We start from the raw sequence: 15,565 nt of genomic DNA, 5'->3' as shown, positions 1-15,565 counted from the left end.
ATAATTCGCATGTATCAATCTATTCATTAAACAGATCGGTGGATAAGCTAAAGGCATTCTGTAGTAACATCCTATAACTGGTGGTAGGACCTCTTGTGAGTCTGCGCGGGTGGGTACCACCACTCTGCCTATTTCTGCCGTGAAGCAGTAATGCGTTTTCGTTTGAAGGGTGGGGTAGCCGTTGTAACTATACTGAGACCTTAGAACTTATATCTCAAGGTGGGTGAAGCATTTACGTTGTAGATGTCTATGGGCTCCAGAGACCACTTAACACCGGGTGTGCTGTGAGCTCGCCCATCCATCTAAGCAATAAAAAAAATTTTTTTTTCTTTCCTACCTATGCTGATAGCCTTGAGAGGCTATTTCAGCTTCTCCTTGACATGTAGGTGCGCTCAGGGGGCTCAAAACGCAGTGTTACTAACACTGGCCTAACAAGAGCAGTAACTTCGCAGAATCTACCACCGAATCGGAAACGCGACCCACTGAGAAGACCCGGTGAGAAACACAGTGGGCTATGCCTATGGGTTAATTTACTCGTCGACCCTTTCGTCGCAAGAGATGGGTTCGGCGAAGACGGTGACCGGTTGAATCTATAATACTTTGTGCGTACATTCTGGCCATGCACACTTGCTCCCCTACATCACAGTGGATGTGAAGATCTGAAGATCAAAGTCAGTAGTTGGAATTAAGAGAGGCCTATGCCCAACAGTGGTACCAGATGGTAATGGTAATTTGTAAATGTTTAACAATGGTGGGATGGTCTTCCACAGAGCGGGTGATATTGCTCAGTAGACCGACGGTCCGAATGTGGTTATTCGGAACTTGTATATCCGAAGAGTTATCCTGAAAATGTCGTAGGCGGTACACACACAAATTTATCGGAACGAAACGTAAGCGGGCGTTAGTCGATGCGGGTAGGCTCTGACTGAAGTCAGCGCGGTGCTGTGCGCGGACGACGACGTATCGACCCGACGTCACAGCAAACCGGTTTTGAGTGCGTGTGTCCAATGTAGTCGACTGGTGCGCATCGATAGGGCTGAAATTTGTGTCAGAATAAAATGTAATGTGGTGTGTGTAAATGCGTACCAGTTGTGTGTAACTAGTGGTACCAGTGGACCAGGACGGTATCCGTAAATTCCAACATAGCGATTCTACATTATATTCCTTATGGTTCTACAGATTTGGTATCACTTACTGCGTACATTTGACCTCATGCAGTAGAGCAGTAGAGAGAGAGAGAGCAGTCCGGATTGTTGATAATCCTGATCTAACGGATTATTTGGGACCGGTCCGATTCTGTGAATAGACTCTGATGCTCTCTGTGTTTTGTACTCCGTTTAAGATGATTCCGTAATATTTTTTGCCAACATGCCACGCATTAGAGGTAACTTAATTTTTACCTCCTAGAATCGCTGCAAGAGCTTTATAATAAACTTCTCTTAGATAATACTAGAGCCTTAATAATTGGACCTCAGATGGGCCGAAACGTAAGCCCGTCTGCCATCGCAGGCAATAACAAAACACAATTTCTTACAATATTACACGTTCGACCCAAATTAATTAAATAATTTTAAAAGGTGTCTCAAATAAATTTGGTTGTAGCTCGACGAGATGGGGCCGGTTCATTTACAATTACGCAATATGATGTAATTTTCATTTTCTTGGAATCATGCTGGTGAGGGTGCGAGGAAGGGATCAGTTTGGTTGAGAACTCGGTCCCAGACCGAGCATGTGACGCCGCCAGCTGCTTTTGACACTGTTTAATGGCCACGCTATCAAAGTGTGTAAAAATAAAAGGAAAATCTCATTAATTTCCCGATTACATCATATAAAACAGAAATTGGATTTTTGTACACATTTTTCTGCTTTTAAAGAAAATCGAGAAAATGTTAAACTTAATGGATTTTCCCCTCGGCTCTTGTTGTTTCTGTCGCTTATATGTAATCGAGTGATTTTATTGATTCTACTTGGACGGTAAATAGACTGTGTAATTCTGAACAACTATCTTCATTTAAAAAAAATACATTGTTTCAACTTTCAGTAATTCTTTAGACTAGAGGTCCCGCAGTAGTCGAAATTCGACTATAATTAATTGGAATTGTAAGTTTGTACACTATTAAGATTGTATTTTATACTTCTATAATCACAAATTTCGCCAAGACTACACTATAAAAAATATTAACAAAGACAAACAATATTTAATCTATTCTCAATTTGACAACAGACGTCAAGAACAAAAGTTTGACAATAAATAGTATGCATGCGTGTGTGCGTCAAATACATGGTATGTAGTGTGTGTAATGTTTTCTTTATTGATTTAATGTATCTTTTATGCATTATTTAAAAAAAAAATAGCATTGTGCACTTCTTCTCTATATTCTCAATAAGTGTGGAAAATTTCATACTCCTCCGTCCGCGCAATTTTCGTAAACAGGGATACAAAGTTTTTGCTTCACGTATTAATATATAGATTAGTTTGATCTTGGATCTACAAATTTGAAAAGCTCTGCAGTTTCATTTGCCTCTAAGTTGGAATCCCAATTTGATTCGCAGATAAATAAATCAGGATTTTCGATAGTAGTGTTCTCTCATTATAATCGTCACTCGGTAACCGTTTAGTACCCCCTACTACTCGTCAATAAGTTCAGTGAATAGTAGAATGTTTACAAAAGCACCTGAATTGCTGACGAGGTGTCGTAATTGTATCCTTCCAAAGTCGAACCATCAATCATTATGTCTTCAGATACTTAAGAGTGAACAAACAGTTGAAATACTGCGTCAAGCATGTTGGATGATTTGTCTATTTCGTAAACGTGTGAACCATAATTCGCATGTATCAATCTATTCATTAAACAGATCGGTGGATAAGCTAAAGGCATTCTGTAGTAACATCCTATAACTGGTGGTAGGACCTCTTGTGAGTCTGCGCGGGTGGGTACCACCACTCTGCCTATTTCTGCCGTGAAGCAAAAATGCGTTTCGGTTTGAAAGGTGGGGCAGCCGTTGTAACTATACTCGAGACCTTAGAACTTATATCTCAAAGGTGGGTGGCGCATTTCCGTTGTGGATGTCTATGGGCTCCAGTAACCACTTAACACCAGGTGGGCTGTGAGCTCGTCCACCCATCTAAGCAATAAAAAATAAAAAAAACTTATAATTTCACATTTTTAAATTAAAATATTTTACTCTGCGACTTTTCAGTTTCAACCTGGTCAAAATGATATTCCGGTTTTTTACTAGAACCTTCTGCAATAATAATGTCCCGTTCATACGACGTCTCCCTCTCCGTCGTTTTGCTTGTCGAAATACACACACGTCTGTACACTCAATTAAAAGATTATGACTGGTTCATTTAACGTGAGCGTGGCGTTGTATACGGTATGATTTATCGAGCGCCCGCGGACAGCTCGAGATCAAAACTGGTAGATTTATCCTGAATGTCTGCGAATTGAAAGCCGCAATATGTTTAGGTAATGTAGTGATCTGGGTTAGGTAAATGGCTTAGTTGGAGGGGTTTCATGTAAAAAAAATATTATTATTATTTAGTTAAGATACTTTTTCTATCAATTTATAAATAATTAATCGTTCTACGTTCTTCTAATTGCGTTATCGAACTCCGACCCGCCCGACTCATCGTGATGTTGGCATCTATTTTCAATACCGCTGTGACGAACTGCATCTTTTACGCGCTTTGGAAAGAAGCGGATGCTGTCGGCATAGGCCCGGTAACTTAAAAAATCGTCCGACGACCGCCCGATTAGCCTCTTCATGTCTCTATGCAAACTATACGGGCGTCTGATCTACAATCGCCTCAAGCACTTCGTCTCATGCAAGGGCATTCTTATCAATAAACATTTCGGATTCCACATGAATCACTCATGCATACATCAGGTGCACCGCCTCACGGAACATATTATCATAGGGCTTAACCTAACTAAAAATCTTTCTACTTGAGGGCCTTCTTCTTCGACGTCGCGAAAGCGTTCGATAAAGTCTGGCATAATATATATAAAAATATACCACCCATTAGTTTCCTCCGATTAAGAAGAGAGTCTAGATTGAAGTGGCGAAGTCTGTCTCCACATCTTCCTAAACAGCTTGTAGTTGTAAGACAATTTCCATAGAAACCGTATCTGGACACTTTCCTAAAGTTTCTTGTACGTGTCATAGTAAGGACTCCACACAATGCAGCAATATTCCAAGGTATTGCGTACTACTACGAGAGCATTATAAATGCTTTAAAGCCCTTTCTAGTAATATTTTCAATATGTGGGCTGAATTGTATTATCAATGGTCACATCCAGATTTTTATTAGAGTCCACCTTAGATAGCGGTACTCCATTAATATGATACGTTCGGATAGTTGAACATCTTTTCCTAGTGAAACGTGTTACGTAGCACTTATTGATATGCAGACTCGTTCCATCGAACCTCACCAGCATAACAAACTATCCAAGTCCCTCTGCAATAATTCAGAATCAAGAGATGAGTTTCTTTTCTTGAAGAATTTTTCCATGATTTGATTTTGATGTTTCTTTGAAGATTTCAATAGAATATACTTACTGTAAGTACACGTGGTGAGCAGCGCCGGCTATGAACCCTTAAGCACACTTTCTACCCGCCGTTGCCTAAATACAATGGAAAAAAACTCATAGAATTGTAATGGAATTTTCTTATTTTTTAAACACCTGTCTATTAATTTCACAATAAAAGATAAATAAATGAGTGTAAAGACAATTAATTCAATTTAAATTAATAGACTATTTACATATTATGTTTCTTAATGAATGTAAATTCGTGTAACAAGTGGATAAGCTCCTGGTATAATTGATGACAAAATTGTTGCGTCCTTTTAATATTTTTTTTCCCTACCTATGCTGATAGCCTTGAGAGGCTATATCAGCTTCGTCCTAACGTACAGGTGAGCTCACGGAGCTCAAACCGGAGTGTTGCTAACACTGGCTCTAGCAAGAGCAGTCCTTCGCAGAATCTCAGTGGGCTGTGTCTGTGGGTTAATTCGCTCGTCGAGCCCTTCCTCTCAAGCGACGGGTTCGACGAGGACGGTGACCGGTGCTTGTGGTACCTAAAAGCACTGTTAATGGATCGGGATGATCCGTAATGACGTGATAATTTGTGCTGACTGTAGGGCAGCCGTTGTAATATAACAACTGAGACCTTAAAACTCATGTCTCGAGGTGGGTGGCGGCATTTAGGTTGTAGATGTCTATGAGCTCCGGCAACCACTTAACACCAGGTGGATCGTGAGTATGACGGGTATCACAGGGACACCCTGCGAACTGATGCGGATTCCTATAAAAATCATCCTCATCATCAAGGAGCACCTTAGCACCCTCAGTACACTGCTAAACTCGCTGGATCCCTCCCCGGATCTACTCAGCAGATAGCGATTCCGATCCGGTAGAGATACACACGCGAGGCAGCGGCCCTTGAGTTGGCTGGCCTCCTTTGCAGGCACGCAAGCAGCACGCCTTTCTCAAGGATCTGGAGAGAAAATCACCTTTCCTAAAGTTTATGTGCTCCAGCAGCTATGTCTTTGTGTTGTAAAATCTATATTGTAATCGTCAAAATTAAATATCTCTATTGTAAACTGTACTTTACTTTCAGTAACATTGATACTACAAATTGAACAAATAGATGTGTAATAAATAACCGATAAGGTTTCACTTTAAACCAATTTAAGTCGTTGAGAACTAAACAGTCACGTAACTATATTTGGTGAATAAGAACGTTATGTATTTGAATAGTTGTTTCTGCAAATAATATAAAAAATATTGGAATTAGTACGACGCAAAAGAAGCCAGGGTAATCGACATACTTTAAATACATACGCTTATTATATCACTAGGCCGGTACAATTAGCCCTAAACACTATTGGTTTTGTGCTCATTGATTGTCACTCATCAGTAAGGCTAGCTGCCTATTTATTAGTTACTTAAAATGGCATCGAATTGTTTTTTACCTGCGATGCGTAAAACTATTTGTGTATTTGGGCAGAAACTGTTGCGCACAAATCAATCTCGTGGTACTTTCTGGCCTCGAAATTAGTTCCTTCTAGTAACCACAATCGGGCAATTACAAATCGGATTTTCCTAATGAAGGCGAAGAGTTCATTGTCTACGTGATTTGCAGACGAACTGTCCATTTCGGAAATCATAGTGAGACTCGTCCGAAGCAAGACTACTATTGCCCGCTACTATTACAAAGCCAAATTATTGCAAGAAAAAACCTTTAGATAATAACTATAGAGAATGTTGTATTTGTAGAAATGTTATTATAAATTAACATACAAAATATTGTTTCAAGTTGACTATTATTGTCAGGACGATAATTGAGCTGATATCACACTTTGCAGAGCAAGGATAGTGTAAGAATAATCTAACACGGTCTACGAATATTCTCTATATTCTGCACAAACTGATTAACGATCACAGTGGTCGGGCTTTTTTCTAACAGGAGAAAATCACCTGATTCTCAGCCGCTGCGCGGGTATGTGGGAGTTGAACCCCACCAAAAACTCCTGGCCCTCACAGCTGGCGTCCGACCGTCGGGGCCATTGAGACAGCGGGACAGGATGGCTGCAGAGCATATTACATCCATTCCGCCATCCCCCAGACGCCGGACCAGCGGCCGTGCACTAGTTGCCTCGGCGACGGGCCGGGAACACGCCTTGATGGCGTCGGACTGCACCTTCCCCCGGAGTGGTCGGGGGAGCGCGACCTACCATCACTCGACTTCCTATTATGGCGAGCGGGCCGAGCACGCCAAGGTCCCTCCGCGCACAAAACCTGTAAAGCCCGAAACTCTTAGGGAGTCGGGTCACAGATGAGACTCCGGTCCCAACCCTCTACTCGACGGCGGCGAATTTTTGCGTAGTGATAAGAGCTTTGCTTCACTCGTCTCGTTGCCTCCTTCTGCGAGATGATGCACTCGCAGACGTCGAGAATAGCCTTCCGGAACACGTTGACGCCATGAATCAACGCCACGACGCCAGGCAATGACAAGTATCGTCCTATTTTTGCGTTACACCTCCCAAGTGTGTGGCGCATTTACGTTGTAGATGTCTATGGGCTCCAGTAACCACTTAACACCAGGTGGGCTGTGAGCTCGTCCACAGATCTAAGCAATAAAAAAAAAAAAAAGCGGGGCAGACAGCGAGCGTATACTCCGCCCTGTCCAGGTTATGTCCACAGTGGTGACATCTTTTCGTCGTCTCAGCTCCTATCTGGTGCAAGTTCTTCTTGAGGCATCCTTGCCCAGTCAGCACCTGCACCAGATGAAAGGTGAGGCGTCCTCCACCATGATTACCCAGTCGTCAAAGACCGGATAAACCGCTTCCACAGTCCGTTGACCGATCACGATTTGAGCACGAATCGCCGAGAATGGGCCTTCCGCGCCCGCAGCTCACTTTTGGGCACACGTGCCACGCCCAGAGGACGAAGCTCCCTGCGTCGCCGATTGGCAGCCGGCGACTCCACCTCCAGCTCCAATGGCGGCTGGCTCCCATAGGCGTCGATAGATAGCGCTCTCCGCGGCCCCTGAACCCACAGAGCCTCGCATTTACTGAGTGCTACGTCGAGGCCCAGCCTCTTCATCCTTCCGACGACGAGAACCCCTCCCGCTGTGACGAGACGGGCATACTCTTTATAATCATCCCCCCAGGCCACGACCAACGTATCGTCCGCGTAACAAATAGCGCGGAGATCCGGGAGGAGGGCGCCACTCTGCACCCAGTGGTACCCGATATTTCACAAGAGGGAGCTGATAACCGATCCCTACGGAACACCACCCATGACCGGAAACCGGTGAAGGATCCCATCGTACCCGATACATTCGACCGACCTCACCTCCAACAGGACTCAACCAGCCGGCGGAGGTAGAGGGGAAATACATGCCTCTCCAATACCCCCTCTATAACGGTCTAGGGCAGGGTGTTAAAGGCGTTGTCGATGTCAAAAGACACCACCAGCGCCACCCGCCCGTGAGACCGTCTCGTCCGACAGTGCCCGCTCGTGAAGAATCGTATCCGCGGTGGAACAGCCGTCCTAGAAGCCGTACTGCTCCACCGATAGGTCAGGTCCAACCCCGACCAGGTGAACTGTGGCCAAGCTAGTCTACATAAATGTTTTCTTTCAACCCTTTATTCGTTTTCCTCCAACCATTCTCTTAAATAACAGTATACAATTGAAACTGCGACCTCATGTCTCAAGATGGTGACGACTCACGTTATGGAGTTTATGGATTTGATAACAACATAGCCACCTAACGCAGTGAAAGATAAAAAACAAGAAACTTCAAGTTCGTGAACAATTAAAATGATGTTGATATTAAAATACACACGACTAGCCTTATCTACGACTGTACGCTACGAGTCTCAGTTTTCAACTACAGTAACAGTTGTGTGATTATTGTAGCATTTTCAAGATATAAATAAGTTACATGGAATAATGGATGCTGCCGCTACAAGATGCACCATATCCGCAGTCCAAAAAGCCTTCAATGTCATAAGCATCCTTCATCTAACATCCTACGCTTTGCCGGATAACGATAATGATAATGGTAAGTTTTTTAAATCATCAACTTAATGTCCCTAAGTAATGGTGCTCCCATTGCAATCTCTCATCTCTATGCTTACATGCTTTTCATTACGGACCTGCTGTTTCCACTGTCCTTATTTGATGTCCCAACGATTGGCGCGAGATTTTCTTGGAGCTGGATCACTAGTATTATCCTCCTCCTTGATATAAATACATATATGCATATATCCTTATAAAGAAGTATAAGACTACGACTACTTTATTCATGTCCATTTATTGCGTATAATTTGGTACCGGATTTTTCTTTCCCAGCAAAAATATCCGCCGACGTTAAATGGATATTACCTATTAAGTTTGTAAAATTTTAACTAAAACTTTGTGAAAACTGGTTACCGAAAAAATTGATTTCAATTAATTTGAAACACTCTTCGAACCGGTTAACCTTTTAAACTAATACCATTAAACTTTTTTTTTTATTAAAATGTAAGTTCACGACCATAACCCGATAACAGGGCATCTAACCTATTTATTAGTAGTACAAGAGATACAAACCACTTCCGCATTACTGTTACTACTTCTCCATTATTCGATCGCGATTGATGTTCATGCTTCTTATTAATATTTTTGAAGGACTGGTGGTGAACTGTTTCTAGCTCGCAGGATTATCAGGATATCATGGTGCTGTCGACTTTTGATGGTTGGCAGGGCAGGGCAAGGGCAGGTCAAAAACAAAGGTTAACCGAAAAAAAAGAAAAGCGTCTGTTCAACTCAGCTGTTGAAATATATATATATTACTTGTATTTAGCCCACTATCTACCTGGCGCAGGGGTTCGCGTCACTAACTGCTGAGCTGAGAGTTGTGGGTTCGGTTCACAATACGGGCGAATATTTATTTCCAGATTTTCCAAAGTTTGACTTCGTAGTCGTTGGAGGTGGTACAGCTGGCTCCGTAGTATCTGCCAGACTAGCAGAAGATAAGAAAACTCAGGTGCTACTTATAGAAGCTGGAGGAGATCCACCTGTTGAATCTAGTGTGAGTAAGATTTATCACCATCATGCGTTATTAAACTATTGCTCTACACATTGATCTCTCATCTTGTTAGACTTATATCACAACATGCACTGCGTGTATTTTCTGGCACGAGGGATATAGTATCAATTCTTGCTAAAATAAAAGATATGACCCACTGAATTTAATTTATTTTTACATTTATATTTTATACTCAAGTGTTTTCTTTTATCTCTAAGTTTACTTTATTACCCCGATAAATGTTTTAGACTCATGTCAGATAACAGTTTACACGATTTTAACAAAAACAGTCGTGACCAATGAAGTTCATACCGCACCCCGCCTATTTTACAAGAGCGGGCTGATAAGTACCTAACTAGCCTTATAATAAAACACTTAACTTTACGTGATAAAATTAATTAAATTTTTTAACATAGTATCCGTGAACATCTACGCACTTATTCCATCTTCGTTCTAATGCAGTAATGCCTTCCATTAAAAGATTTCTTTCGAGGCCTACAAAATACTCCTCTACAGCGGCTATGACTTCATCATTTGTGGCAAATTTCTATCCGTCCAAAAAAGTTTTGAGCTTAGGGAATAAATAGAAGTCTGATGGCGCTAGATCAAGCGAATAAGGTGGGTGGGGCAACAAGTCATAATTCAATTCGTTGATTTTTGCCATAGCTTTAACACATGTGTGAACCCTAGAGTTGTCTTGGTGGAAAATGATTATTTTTTTGCCAAGCCTGGTCGTTTTTGCTAAATACAATGGTGAAAAATATCTAGAAGATTAGCGTAGTATTCTCCATTAACTATTTGTCCTTTAGGAAGGTAATCTATCATTAATATCCCATCTGCATCTCAAAAGACGGAAGCCATCAATTTTCCAGTCGACTTTACAGCTAAGACTTTTAGTTTCTGGCGTGTTTTGATTGACCACTGTTTTGATTGAATTTTTGATTCTGGCGTGTAATAATGAACCCATGTTTCATCTTTTGTTACAAATCGACGTAAAAAATCGGCCTTATTACTCTGAAAACGGTCCAAACATTCTTTTGAGTTTTGCACCCGAATTCTTTTTTGATCGTGCGTAAGCAATCGCGGCACCCAACGAGCCGATCACTTTTAAATATTTAGTTCCTCACTTACGATATGATGTACTCGTTCTTTTGAGATACCTGTAGTATCAACTATTTCAGATAACTTTAATCGTCGATCTGCTAAAACAGCTATATCGTGTACTTTCGCGACCATTTCCGGAGTCGTGACGCTTCTTGGACGTCCGGAGCGGGCTTCATCTTGGACACATGTACGACCGCGGTTAAACTCAGCCACCCAGTTTTTTACTGTAGCATAAGAAGGAGCACATTCACCCAAAACATTATTTAACTCGTCATAGATATCTTCCCCTTCACGCCCTTCATATGAAGAAACTTTATCACGGCTCTTTGTTCAATTATATCCATTCTGAAAACACTTGACGAAATATATTTTCAAATGACAAAAAATCAATAAAATTTTCACGCCATGAAATTCAAATTTAAAACAAAGGTGGCCAGAGATACGAATTTAAAAAATGACATATTTTTTTATTTATTTTTAACTTTTTAAATATCACTGGCTATCACTATACTTTTCATCCCGCCCTCGTATGTACTACAGACATAAGATATACTCACATTTATATTTCTAAATTTATAATTATGTAGTGTTCATATTAATTTGAATATTATTTACTATGAAATGTAATGTGGGAGCAGCCGGCGGGTCGAAGAATATTTTAAGGGTTCTACCCATCAAAGAACTCCCCTTGTACTCTCTCACTTCTCTCAAATCGGATACGGTAGTAACTATGCCCCCCCTCGTAGGCCCCTCAGGCCGACTCGCGGCGTTCGATGATGACGAAAAAGCAGAGCTGCTGGCCGATACATTGCAAACCCAGTGCACGCCCAGCACTCAATCCGTGGACCCTGTTCATGTAGAATTAGTAGACAGTGAGGTAGAACGCAGAGCCTCCTTGCCACCCTCTGATGCGCTACCACCCGTCACCCCGATGGAAGTTAAAGACTTGATCAAAGACCTACGTCCTCGCAAGGCTCCCGGTTCCGACGGTATATCCAACCGCGTTATTAAACTTCTACCCGTCCAACTCATCGTGATGTTGGCATCTATTTTCAATGCCGCTATGGCGAACTGTATCTTTCCCGCGGTGTGGAAAGAAGCGGACGTTATCGGCATACATAAACCCGGTAAACCAAAAAATCATCCGACGAGCTACCGCCCGATTAGCCTCCTCATGTCTCTAGGCAAACTGTATGAGCGTCTGCTCTACAAACGCCTCAGAGACTTCGTCTCATCCAAGGGCATTCTTATCGATGAACAATTCGGATTCCGTACAAATCACTCATGCGTTCAACAGGTGCACCGCCTCACGGAGCACATTCTTGTGGGGCTTAATCGACCAAAACCGTTATACACGGGAGCTCTCTTCTTCGACGTCGCAAAAGCGTTCGACAAAGTCTGGCACAATGGTTTGATTTTCAAACTATTCAACATGGGCGTGCCGGATAGTCTCGTGCTCATTATACGGGACTTCTTGTCGAACCGCTCTTTTCGATATCGAGTCGAGGGAACCCGCTCCTCCCCACGACCTCTCACAGCTGGAGTCCCGCAAGGCTCTGTCCTCTCACCCCTCCTATTTAGCTTATTCGTCAACGATATTCCCCGGTCGCCGCCGACCCATTTAGCTTTATTCGCCGACGACACGACTGTTTACTATTCTAGTAGAAATAAGTCCCTAATCGCGAAGAAGCTTCAGAGCGCAGCCCTAGCCCTAGGACAGTGGTTCCGAAAATGGCGCATAGACATCAACCCAGCGAAAAGTACTGCGGTGCTATTTCAGAGGGGAAGCTCCACACGGATTTCCTCCCGGATTAGGAGGAGGAATCTCACACCCCCGATTACTCTCTTTAGACAACCCATACCCTGGGCCAGGAAGGTCAAGTACCTGGGCGTTACCCTGGATGCATCGATGACATTCCGCCCGCATATAAAATCAGTCCGTGACCGTGCCGCGTTTATTCTCGGTAGACTCTACCCCATGATCTGTAAGCGGAGTAAAATGTCCCTTCGGAACAAGGTGACACTTTACAAAACTTGCATAAGGCCCGTCATGACTTACGCGAGTGTGGTGTTCGCTCACGCGGCCCGCACACACATAGACACCCTCCAATCCCTACAATCCCGCTTTTGCAGGTTAGCTGTCGGGGCTCCGTGGTTCGTGAGGAACGTTGACCTACACGACGACCTGGGCCTCGAATCAATTCGGAAATACATGAAGTCAGCGTCGGAACGATACTTCGATAAGGCTATGCGTCATGATAATCGCCTTATCGTTGCCGCCGCTGACTACTCCCCGAATCCTGATCATGCAGGAGCCAGTCACCGTCGACGCCCTAGACACGTCCTTACGGATCCATCAGATCCAATAACCTTTGCATTAGATGCCTTCAGCTCTAATACTAGGGGCAGGCTTAGGGACCCCGGTAACCGTACTCGTCGAACTCGACAAAGAGGTCGACGTGCAACCTAACCCATGCATCAGCCCGCTGAGTTTCTCTCGCCGGATCTTCTCAGCGGGTCGCGATTCCGATCCGGTAGTAGATTCATTCGCGAAACAATTGCTCTTGAGTTGTTAGGTCTCCTTCGGAGGCGCTCGGGCAGTTGTTAGCAAATCCCACCCCTCTTGGCTGAGCCTTTGCTCGCCCACCTGTCCTGGTGAAACTGGAAAGGCCTTCGGGCCACCAGTAAACTTTCAATCATAAAAAAAAAAAAAAAAAAAAAAAAAAAAAAAAAAAAAAAAAAAAAAAAAAAAAAAAAAAAAAAACTCTCACTCGATGTGCGATCTCCGCTCGGAGTCAGAACCTAATCTACTAACCTACTTGAAAAATAATTTTAATATGCAAAGGATTAACATCTGTACTCGAGGTGCCTTGTGTATTAGTGATGGCATACGAGGGCTGCCATCACTGCTTCCCAGGTTAGTCGTCTGCGAATTGAAACAACGAAGCTCATGAATATTTTTTAACTTACCTACTGCTACTAATGTTTCTACTCCTTTGTTTGTGATGTGCCTAGACTGGTATTTTCTTCTATCTCTACTAACACACTGTGTTTGTTTATTTCTTTACATCTTCCAGATGTTATATGTTGTTTAAATTGTACCAGGTTTCGTGATTTGGGAACCGTCTCAAGCCAATGTACGTATCTGCGTTTGTATCTGCGTTTTCCACTTACATTGATGAACTCTTTACAGATTCCGTCGATATTAGTGTACCTTACAAACAGTTCTGTCGACTGGGGATATAAAGCAATAGATAAAAGTACAACTAAAGGGTGCAAGAGATCAAGAAACGTAGGTCTCGCTTTAGGAAGAATGCTTGGCGGCTCCACCGGGACAAACTATATGCTATATGGGGAAGGAAACAGACGGCAATATAATAAATGGGCCAAAATCGTTAACGATTCTAGTTGGGACGCAGAACACCTTCTACCATACTTCAAAAAAACCCAAAATATCCAAAATACTAAAATTTTGAATTCATGCGAGGAGGATTTTTTTGGATATGACGGTCCTTTTAAAGTGACCATAGAGAACCGGTTTCCCGTCCAAGAATACTTAAAAGCTCAGAAAGAGTTAGGCAACATGGTAGTTCCAGCGTTCACTTTAAATAAAACCATAGGTTATAGTCCTGCAATGTATAGCATCGGCTGTGGTCTTAGGCAAGATACGGCCTACGCTTATCTTACGCCGATAAAGGATTATCCTAATTTATACGTCTTAAAGCATGCCCTTGTCACTAAAATACTTTTTGATTCGCATAAAAACGCTATTGCAGTTAATGTTTTAATAAAAAATAAAATAAGGACGATAAGAGCAAGTAAAGAGATTATTATATCAGCTGGAACTGTGAATACACCTAAACTATTAATGCTATCTGGAATAGGTCCAAAGAAACATTTGAAGAAAAAAGGCGTAGATTTGGTTTATGACTTGCCAGTTGGACGAAAATTACAAAGTCTATCGTCAACGACAATAATTTTTAATATGAAAAATACAAATATTATGGATACAGACAAGAACCCAAAGGAGTTCCCAGCTGTTAGTTACATCGGATATGTTGCATTGAACAAGTCGCAATGCTACGCAGACTACCAAAGCTTAAGTTTCATAAACTACGCGAGCGATCAGATTCGGTATTGTACTCAGATTTACGAGTTTCCTGACCGCATCTGTAATAAGTTCTTTGGACCATACTGCAATGTGAAAGGTTACGACGAGAACCAAATGGTGTTCAATTTAGTAACGGACTTACATCCAAAATCTCGCGGCAAGGTCTTACTGCGCAGTAACCATTATAAAGATCCACCGCTTGTTTACGTCCGCTACTTGACCGAAGAATCTGAGGTTGATAATATGGTTAAATATATTAAAGATTATCTTAAAGTACTTGACACTAAAACATTTAAGAGTCTTGGAGCTGAATTGGTAGACCCTGAGATAGAATGCTGCAAAGATCTAAAGTTAGGGAGCGATAAATATTGGAAGTGTTATGTTAAATGCTTGTCGGCTATAAGGCATTATGACTGTGGAACATGCGCCATGGGTTCAGTAGTTAACAAGCGACTGAAGGTGTATGGAGTCAAAAAGCTTCGTGTTGTGGACGCCAGCGTCGTGCCCGTCATCCCAGATGGCGTGTTAACGTCCGCTGTACTGGTCATAGCTGAAAAAGCCGCTGATATGATTAAAGAAGATCATAATTTGTAGTAGAATATTGTGTCTTGTAAACTTAATTCAGTTGAGCACATGAAAAGGGTTTCAGGAACCATATTTGTGCACAATTTGTATTATTATATTCTGTTTATGTGTATTGTGTTTTGTTTATAGTAAAAAATAATAATAAATAAAGAATTACAGATAATATTATTAAATATGTCT

The 15,565-nt window shown here is 42.2% G+C and overlaps 1 protein-coding gene and 1 non-coding gene across 2 annotated transcripts; both read left to right on the top strand.

Moving 5' to 3' along the window:
* Positions 1-5,659: 5,659 nt before the first annotated feature.
* LOC134198675 (ecdysone oxidase-like) lies at positions 5,660-15,558 on the top strand. The gene is made up of 4 exons (XM_038016821.2): positions 5,660-5,823; positions 8,433-8,577; positions 9,455-9,588; positions 13,883-15,558. Exons 2-4 carry the CDS (start codon positions 8,466-8,468, stop codon positions 15,392-15,394), a joined length of 1,758 nt encoding a protein of 585 aa, XP_037872749.1. The 5' UTR covers positions 5,660-5,823; positions 8,433-8,465; the 3' UTR covers positions 15,395-15,558.
* Positions 15,386-15,471, top strand: Mir2800 (microRNA mir-2800). The gene has a single exon (NR_107386.1). It is a non-coding gene; the product is annotated as a microRNA mir-2800 (primary transcript).
* Positions 15,559-15,565: the final 7 nt, after the last annotated feature.

Source organism: Bombyx mori, chromosome 17, assembly GCF_030269925.1.
Source record: "Bombyx mori chromosome 17, ASM3026992v2".
Classification (NCBI taxonomy): Eukaryota; Metazoa; Arthropoda; class Insecta; order Lepidoptera; family Bombycidae; genus Bombyx; species Bombyx mori.
This window is presented reverse-complemented; position numbering and strand designations above follow the sequence as displayed.

Bases quoted from the DNA above. Each gene is read 5' to 3' on its own strand.
- LOC134198675 (XM_038016821.2), top strand. From the start codon at position 8,466: ATGGATGCTGCCGCTACAAGATGCACCATATCCGCAGTCCAAAAAGCC. The intron at 8,578-9,454 runs GTAAGTTTTTTA...ATTTATTTCCAG, and splicing joins GGATAACGATAATGATAATG to ATTTTCCAAAGTTTGACTTC. The intron at 9,589-13,882 runs GTGAGTAAGATT...AACTCTTTACAG, and splicing joins ATCCACCTGTTGAATCTAGT to ATTCCGTCGATATTAGTGTA.